The sequence below is a fragment of the Oryza sativa genome, chromosome 4 (assembly GCF_034140825.1).
Source record: "Oryza sativa Japonica Group chromosome 4, ASM3414082v1".
Taxonomy (NCBI): domain Eukaryota; kingdom Viridiplantae; phylum Streptophyta; class Magnoliopsida; order Poales; family Poaceae; genus Oryza; species Oryza sativa.
Window position 1 is genome coordinate 11,413,497 of NC_089038.1, and position 9,890 is coordinate 11,423,386.

At 40.4% G+C, this 9,890-nt stretch overlaps 1 protein-coding gene and 1 pseudogene across 1 annotated transcript; both read left to right on the plus strand.

The window, feature by feature from the left end:
* Positions 1-738: 738 nt before the first annotated feature.
* LOC9269269 (tropinone reductase homolog At2g29360) lies at positions 739-4,425 on the plus strand. The gene is made up of 4 exons (XM_015778651.3): positions 739-903; positions 1,431-1,638; positions 1,921-2,143; positions 4,136-4,425. The coding sequence occupies exons 1-4, from the start codon at positions 812-814 to the stop codon at positions 4,168-4,170; spliced, it is 558 nt and encodes a 185-aa protein (XP_015634137.1). The 5' UTR covers positions 739-811; the 3' UTR covers positions 4,171-4,425.
* A 1,091-nt stretch (positions 4,426-5,516) lies between these two features.
* Positions 5,517-9,526, plus strand: LOC112939037 (uncharacterized; annotated as a pseudogene).
* The last annotated feature ends 364 nt before the right edge of the window (positions 9,527-9,890 follow it).

The following is a 9,890-nucleotide window of genomic DNA, read 5'->3' on the forward strand; positions in this document are numbered from 1 at the left end:
CACACACGCACACCCTATCACTATGAGCACCTCCGGAAGACTGGGCCGGCATATCTTGAGATTGACGAAGTCACCACAGGCGCCTCGAGCACACTCACCCCTATGAACGCACACACGCACACCCTATCACTATGAGCACCTCCGGAAGACTGGGTCGGCATATTTTGAGATTGACGAAGTCACCACAGGCGCCTCGCTGTCGACGGGTACATCGCCTACCACTGAAAGAATAATTAGCCGTAAATGCGAGCACCCGTGTCAAATCTAGGATTTGAACCCGGGTGGGCTGGTTCCACCACAAGGAACCTAACCAGTTGAGCTATGCTCACTTCGCAACCGGGTACAATGTTATATGTGATTTCTAACTTTTTTTCCCATTGTTTTGTTTGTCTTATTTCAGTTTAGCGTTTCTATTGGCAAAGTTTTTATCAATCGTGAAAAATATCTTCACCTATTATAACGCACATTTATTTTTTTTCTAGTCATTTTACAATTAGAAGGTAATCTACGTCTCTACCGTGGATACGATGAGATAAGACTTTTTTTTTTGGAAATCCTTGTATAAATAATAGAAAGTATGTCCTTGCTAAACGAGTCTAATTAGATGACAAGAAGAGATAGAGATGACGAGAAGAGACATGAGGTGGACACAAGGAAGGGGGCTTGGCAAGCGGTTGCGGGCCTTGCGGGCTTGCGGCTAAACAAGCACCCAAAATATTGTGCAGATATATGGCGTCAAACGCTTTATGCCCATACAAGTAGTACTCAAGTACTCCACTCTATTGTCTCCCTCACACACCAACCCCAAGAGATGATGGCATCCAGCAGCAGCGCGCAGGAGACCGGGCGGTGGAGCCTCGCCGGCGCCACAGCTCTCGTCACCGGCGGCAGCAAAGGAATCGGGTAACTAAATAATATTCATCCCTTCATCGAATCCAAGGTCCACGTAGTTTTCACATCTGTTTGAGAAGAGGAAACAAATTAAGGCGCTCGAGGACCTCATCCCAAAATCCCAAATACAGCTAGCTCTCCAACCAATTCAAGCTCTTTAGATTACGTTCTTAATTATATGCGCAACCCGGTCATCACCATGTTCTGGCCTAGCATGGACGTCTATGAGGCTACCAGCGCTACCCTAGCTAGAAACAACACCAATGACTTTTCTGATTAGTGTCTATCCGGTCATTAGTTCTAATCGCACCGAAATCGGCACCAATAGACTATATAGCCTCTCTAGAATCAGTACTAGCTTCAGGCTGGTGTTAAACACCCGCCGTAGTTTCCCTCAAAAAAAAAAGAATCAGTACTAGCTTGTGTGCCTTAATTTCTGACCTCCTGTCTGTTCATCGTCAGTTTGATCATATCGTTGCTTCGGCACATTACTACTAGCTTAGTGGCAGAAATTAAGCATTTATATATGCATCATCCAGGCGAGCCATCGTGGAGGAGTTGGCGAGCTTCGGCGCGACGGTGCACACGTGCGCCCGGAACGAGGCTACCCTGAACAGCTGCCTGGAGGAGTGGAGCGCCAAGAAGCTCTCCATCACCTCCTCCGTCTGCGACGTGTCAGCCCGCGCCGACAGGGAGGCGCTCGCCGGCAGGGTCACCGCCATGTTCGACGGCAAGCTCGACATCCTTGTACGCATACACCAAACCACGACAAACTGACGACCTAGCCTTGATCTCCATTTTTTTCCCTTACAAAATGCAAGAACCTTCACATGTGTGCATGTGCTAGCTTGTGGCGGCGTGTCTGCCAGATCGCGACAAGGAGCTAGTACACTTGGTTCTTGGTTGCAGATCCATCTCTTGAACATTTTCTTAATCTATTTCTCTCAATGCTATAAAGAGGTGTAGAAGTTGGGTAGAGATACAGAAAATGGTTATTAGATGACTTATAATTTGTTAACTTACCTGCAGGTGAACAATGTTGGCTTCCTCTTCCTAAAACCAGCCGTGAACGTGACGCCGGAGGAGCTCTCCAGAGTGATGGCGGGCAACCTAGAGTCATGCTTCCACCTAAGCCAGCTGATGCACCCTCTCCTCAAGACCTCCGGCAAGGGCAACGTCGTCAACATCTCCGGCATATCAACTGTTACCGGGTTCCCATCTCTTCCCATTTGTGCTTTCTGTGCAGCAAAAGGTAACTAAAAAGAGCACAAAATTTAGAACGTATTCACTGTGCGCACCAATTAATAGTTTAGATTTTTTTTTTATTTTTTTCAAGGAAGTTGAAACTCTGGTAATATTAGAAGTGCGTGTGCAAGGGAGGATAAAGCATCAGCTCCCGTCATCTTCTATCTATAGCAAAATAGATTAAACATCTTACAGATGCTCATAGGTCGTCATCTGGCGATCTAATAGATTAGATAAATTCGAGAAATTTTGAAAAAATAAAATAGAACATCTGCAATTGTAGGCCATAGGATTAATCTTGCAATGGAAAAAACAAAACCCACAGCACCACCTCCCATCCCACCTACCTAACGTATGTACCAGTCTCATTTCCTTGCACATACTTGACGTACTTACGTATAGTTACGTTTCCCTATTACGTATAGTCACTCTACTTCTCTCTTCTACTATAAGCTCTTTCCTTCCTTTTGTTTAGCTGATGCTGTTTAGATTCTGAAATGTAACCATTATTGCCTAACATATTTTCAAAACTATTATACCTTCTAAATGATATATGGACACAACTACACCGAGAGTGCTAGCTGGATAGTGCTAAAAAGAGACACCATTCTTTCCAAAAAAAAAAAAGCTACTAGTTCACTCAATATTTATGTATTTTTTTTCCTCTTAGAGAAGTTTCTCTTAAATTACTCATCCGATTTATAATCCGATTACACCGTTGTGTTCGTAACAATTAAATCTTTACAACAAGATCTCACATGATTATATTTTCATGAAGAATCACAAATTACTTTTATGATATGTCTAAATTACTTTTAGATTTCACTAAGTTACTTCTTAGACATATAAAAGTAAATTCAGTAAAGCTTAAAACTAATTTACATATATTATAGAAGTAACTTATAACAAAAAGAAAGTAACTTTAATTTAGAACTATATCTAGATTCATTAACATCTATATAAATGTGGGCAACACTAAAATGACTTACATTATGAAACGGGGGGAGTAACTCTCTGTAGTAGAAATAATTATATTGTGAGTGAGCTGAAATAAGAAACTATGTAGAGTGAATTTGCAAGTAAAGTGTAGAGAAGATTTATAAAGTCCACAAAATATAGAATTAACTAAAAACAATAATAAGAATAATTAACTTAGAGCATTATAAATGTATATAAGTAATTTAGTCAAATCTAAAAGTAACTTATATATATTATAAAAGTAACTTAGTATATAATAAAAGTAATTTACAAATATAAATATTTTTTCATCGTAATATAATCATGTAAGATCTTGTTGTGAAGATTTAATTGTAACGAACACAATGGTGTAATTGGATTGTAAATCGGATAAGTAATTTAAGAGAAAACTTTATAAGAAGGAAGAAAAAGACACACATGTCTAAGAGGAAAAACAACACGCACATCAGCACGTGTAGCAGTAATTCTTCTCACAATTGGATCGTCGCTGGTTAGCACTAAACCGAGAGGCTTCTCGGTTTAGATTTTACCATGATATATGTATTCATTGTTGATTAAATTAACAAGTTAACCATATTAACTATATTTTGGCTTATACAGAATTACACTAGACATATCCAGACCCATACAAACAATAAAAAAACAACAAATAAAATTGACTATATATATTATACAAAAAAGCTCAGTAAATACAAATAGGTTCGATATAACTAATTAATTAAGACACAGTAGTAGACATACGAAGATATGGCTTGTTATGACGTCTTTTGGTCAATTTTGTTAGTTAGAGGCAGCACGAGAAATTTGTGTGCACTGGATATTTTGCCATTCATAAATTCCTTGAGTGTAATTAGAAAATAATTATTCTCGTTTGTGATTTTGGTTTGTACTTAATTAGTACATTGGTCTTATTGTCTGGTTATAAAGGTTTTAGTACCGATTTTGGTCGATCGAGTAAAGATCGATTCTCCACTAATGTTAGTTAGAATTAATCGCAAGATAATACCCTTACTAATCTCAGGAGCGATGAATCAAATTAAATTACCAAGAGCCTAGCTGTTGAATGGGCGAGCGACAGGATGCGTGTGAACTGCATCGCGCCAGGCGTCATCGCTACACACCTTGTTGATGATGTACGTTGAATTAATACTCCCACATATGTACACCAATTCTGTTACAAAGGCGGGTGTCTTTTTTCCGTCACAATTAGGTTAGTTTTGGCACAGCTCTGCATTCAAGATTTTCTTAACTTGGTTATTTCTAATTCTATAAATCTAATTTATAAATCCAGATCTACGATTATTTTGATAATATTTGGATAATCAATTTATTCTCATTTTAATTAATAAAAATTTAAAATTTCAAACCTAAATATTTTAACATACAAACTAAAAGTGTACCGTGAATGTGAGATCTAGAGCTATGCCAAATAAGCTGTTCAATTACTATATATATTTATTTCCCAGTTTTATATTCTTCATTTCCACATCGAAATTCTAAGATAATGGTCCTTCTACTTTTATATATAACTAGGATGGTAGCCCGCACATTTGTGCGGGCATGTATATCGTAGGCTATATTTGAAAAACTTACCAGGAATGAATGTCAACCATACTTGCCAAACTTCAGAAATATGTTTTCTTCATAAATTTATCTGCCGACTTTGCTTAAATAAATTTTGTTAGGTATCTGTTACCTTTCTACTATGTAATATTTAATGCATCAGTATACGTAATTATCATTTTCTTCTTCACCATTTAAAATGGAGATAGACTTAGTTCGTTTAGAAAACATGTGTAACAAATTAAGTTCAAATTAAAAGGTAATGTGTTTTTCTTTTTTAATTGAATGTTTTGGGGCAATTTTTTTAATAAATCTCGAAAAATTATTATTGTTAATAATGTACCATCAAGCTAGCCCTCCTTTTAATTGGTTCATATTAACGTAATTTGTTATACATATTTACATATGCATCAATGAATATAGAGTAGATATATCCTGATTTTTCTTTCGGGAGACATGCACATGTACGTACGACATGAGGAGGGGAGGAATTCTCACTGGTGGAGAAACCATCTTTCGTCGGTCGGCCGATTTCCACAATAGTCCCGGATGCAATAAAAACCGGGGTAAAGATGATCTTTAGTCCCGGTTCAAAAGGGAAACGGGCATATTTGATCTTTAGTCCCGGTTTGTGTTACCAACCGGGACTAAACATCATCTTTAGTCCCGGTTCGAATGCTGTCAGGACCTGTCAGGCCCCCCCGGGATCTTTAGTCCCGGTTGGTAACACCAACCGGGACTAAAGATCTTAACTTTAGTCCCGGTTGGTATTACCAACCGGGACTAAAGATCACCAGGATCTTTAGCCCCGGTTGGTAATACCAACCGGGACTAAAGATCCCGGTGATCTTTAGCCCCGGTTGGTGCTACCAACCGGGACTAAAGTCCCACCCCTATATATATATATGTCTTCTTCCTCCTCCAGCTGCCCGAGCAAGCTTCAAAATTACTTCAAAAAAGAGGGGAGGTCATGCCAAAATTTCTATTGAATTTATTTTGGTGATTATATACAAATCGGAGGTGCCTAAAAGGTTTGCAACTTCATCCTCCAATGTTTTTTTTGTCATACTACATTTGCACCTATGTTTTGCACACTTTTTTTTGTCTCCAAAATTTAGTTGTAAGTTGATGAGAGAGAAAATGTGTGTGGGGAAGAAAGAATATATAGAAATTTAGTTCATTTGCTAAACAAGGTTTTATAAAATAGTTGAGATGGAAAACTCTAGTGAAAGTTAATCTTAAATAATAGAAAACAAACTAAAATGAAAATTAAAAGAAGTAAAACACATTAAAATTAGTTTAAAACTTTACAAATAGTTTTTAAGAATTATTTGGTGTAATATTTTATGATTTTTGTATGAATAAAGATATCTTATAATTATTGTATGACTGTCATTATTGTAAGAATAATTATTTGTGTGCGGTTTATTTGACTCATGTAGATGGATCGGCAATGGATGTACGCTGACCGGCGGTCCAAAGAGTTTATTGACGGCGTGCACTATTTTTTGAGAGTGGCCGAAGCTAACAGGCAAAGGGGTTTTATTTGTTGTCCATGCAATAAGTGTAAGAATCAGAAGGAGTATTCTGCATCCAGGACTATTCATTTCCACTTGTTTGAGTCGGGGTTCATGCCAAGCTATAATTGTTGGACATCCCACGGAGAGCAAGGTGTTGAAATGGAAGAAGATGAAGTGGAAGACGACAATATTCCGGACTTTGCTCAGTATGTTGGATTTGAAGGAAATCAAATGGGCGAGGAGGAAATAGCTGCTGATGGTAACGACGTTGCGGATGATCTTGGTCAGATGTTGCAGGACGCCAGGGAGGACTGCGAAAGTGAAAAGGAGGCCCATAAATTGGACAAGATGTTGGAGGACCACAGAACTTCGTTGTACCCAGGTTGCGAGTAGGGGCACAAAAAGTTGGATACCACTCTGGAGTTGTTGCAATGGAAGGCAAAAAATGGGGTTAGTGACAAGGCATTTGGCGATTTATTGAAACTCGTCAAGAACATTCTTCCGGGGGGGAAACAAATTGCCCGAGACAACGTACGAGGCTAAGAAGATAGTCTGCCCGTTAGGACTGGAAGTTCATAAGATTCACGCATGTCCGAACGATTGTATCCTATATCGCGGTGAGGAGTATGAGAACCTAGAAGCATGCCCTGTTTGCAAAGCACTACGATACAAGATTAGACGGGACGATCCAGGAGAAGTTGACGGGCAGCTAACAAAGAAGAGAATTCCTGCTAAGGTGATGTGGTATTTCCCTATAATACCACGGCTAAGGCGTTTGTTCAGGAACAAGGAGAATGCTAGAATGTTGCGATGGCACGCTGAAGAGCGTCAACAGGACGGGATGCTGAGACACCCCGCCGATGGTTCGCAGTGGCGAAACATCGACAGAAAATTTAAAGAATTTGGAAAGGATGCACGAAACATACGGTTTGGTTTGAGTACGGATGGCATGAATCCTTTTGGAGAGATGAGCAGCGGCCATAGCACTTGGCCCGTTACGATGTGTATCTACAACCTCCCCCCCTGGCTATGCATGAAGAGGAAGTACATAATGATGCCGATTATTATTCAAGGCCCCAAGCAACCTGGTAACGACATCGACGTGTACCTAAGACCACTGGTCGAAGATCTTAAACAGTTGTGGAAGAAGGAAGGTGTCCCCGTGTCGGACGAGGACAAACAGGAGGAGTTTAACCTACGAGTGCTGCTGTTCGTAACCATCAACGATTGGCCTGCACTTAGCAACCTATCCGGACAGTCCAACAAGGGGTACAAGGCTTGCACTCACTGTATGGATGAAACAGAAAGTACGTATCTTAAGCACTGTAGGAAGGTTGTATACATGGGTCATCGTCGATTCCTTGCAGCAAACCACCCGGTACGGAAGAAAGGCAAGCACTTCGAACATAAGGCCGACCACCGTACGAAGCCTAAACATCGCAGCGGGAAAACAGTGTTTGCTATGGTTAAAGATCTTAAAGTAGTGTTCGGAAAGGGGCCTGGAAGCCAGCATATAGAGAGCGAAGATGGTCACGCGGCGATGTGGAAAAAGAACTCTATATTTTGGGAGTTACCATATTGGGAATTCTTGGACGTACGCCACGCAATCGACGTGATGCACCTCACTAAAAACCTTTGCGTAAACCTTCTTGGCTTCCTAGGTGTATACGGAAAGTCGAAAGATACACTGGAAGCACGTAATGATCTGAAGCATATGGAACAACGCGGCGACCTTCACCCGGAACCAAAGGAGAAAGGAAGCAATTACTTGAGTCCAGCCAGCTACACTCTTAGCAAGGCAGAGAAGGAAAGTATGTTTGAATGCTTGGAGAGCATAAAGGTACCGTCTGGATACTCCACGAATATCAAGCGAATAATAAGCACGAAGGAGAAGAAGTTCACAAACCTAAAGTCTCATGACTGTCACGTGTTGATGACACAACTGCTACCAGTTGTAATAAGGGGTATCCTTCCAGACAATGTCCGGGCAACAATAACAAAGCTATGTGCATTCATGAACGCAATTTCGCAGAAGGTCATCGATCCGGATAGATTAGAAACCCTTCAGAATAAAGTGGTGCAATGTCTCGTCAGTTTTGAGTTGATATTTCCACCTTCATTTTTCAATATAATGACGCATCTGCTTTGTCACCTTGTGAAAGAGATCCGTATTCTCGGGCCTATGTACCTACACAACATGTTTCCTTTCGAGAGGTACATGGGCGTTCTGAAGAAGTATGTTCGTAACCGTGCTCGTCCAGAGGCAAGCATCGCCAAGGGTTATGGAACAGAGGAGGTCATCGAATTTTGCGTAGAATTTATCGAAGACCTTCGCCCAATCGGGGTACCTGAATCACGCCATGAAGGGAGACTACGGGGAAAGGGAACTCTCGGAAGGAAAGCAATAATGACGGTAGACAACAATTTATTCCGTAAAGCCAATTTCACTGTTCTGCAACACTCTTCATTGGTAGCTCCTTACATCGAGGAGCACTTGGCTCTAGTTCGCGCCAGGAACATCGGTAAGTCCGATGCATGGATTACACGGCATCACATTGATACTTTCCCCGCGTGGCTACGACAACATCTCATGGGTAACGAGTCGATCAACCAACAACTTGCCTTCCTGGCGAGGGGACCGTCTGGGTCGATCGCGACATTCCAGGGATATGAGATCAATGGGTACACATTCTACACGAGAGCCCAAGACATGAAGAGCACGAACCAAAACAGCGCTGTTCGTGTCGATGCCATGGGACACGATGGAACAACTGCCACGTATTACGGTGCCATCGAGGACATATGGGAACTTGACTATGGTCCTCTCAAGGTTCCTCTGTTCCGGTGCCAATGGGTTAGGTTGACTGGTGGAGGCGTAATGATTGATGACAGTGGGATGACAACTGTTGACCTTAACAAGGTTGGATACTCGGACGAACCTTTTGTCCTTGCCAATGATGTAACGCAAGTCTTTTTCGTGAAGGACATGTCTAGCAAAGGAAAGAAGGGCAGAGGGCCTGATGAGCCTAAGCGTCAAGTGGTTCTCCCAGGCAAAAGAAAAATCGTCGGAGTTGAGGACAAGACTGACGAGGATTACGATCAGTTGGATGGGCAACCCCCTTTCACGGTGACGATTGACCCTAGCATCCTCCTATCAAATGAAGACACCCCTTACTCACGCAGCGATCACAAGGAGGGAACAATAGTGAGGAGAAAGTACGTGCGGTCAACCGTCACCGCCGATGTAATGCCGTAATTATTGTGTACACGATGTAAACTATTTTGGATGTATTGATTATCCATCATGTATATGCTAGTTATATGTGATACTTACAATTTTTAAAAGTTTTAAATCACACAGGTGGCAATTTCATATGTATGTTAATTAGAGTTTTTAACATTTAATTTACTAGCATTCATATGCTAATTATAATTGACTAGAGTTTTTACCAATATAATAATATCATTCATATATATGCTAAGTATATATATATATTGGAATTTTTATTAATTATAAGTCATATATTTGCTTATTACGATTTATCCACTTAATTTATTACAGACAAAAATAATTTTTCGAAGTAATTGTCATTAATCTTTGTACTTTAAATAATGTTAATGCATTAACTTCTATTTTATAAACACATATGTAAGCGAAAATCATATGCAGTGCTATAATCCTTAGTCCCGGTT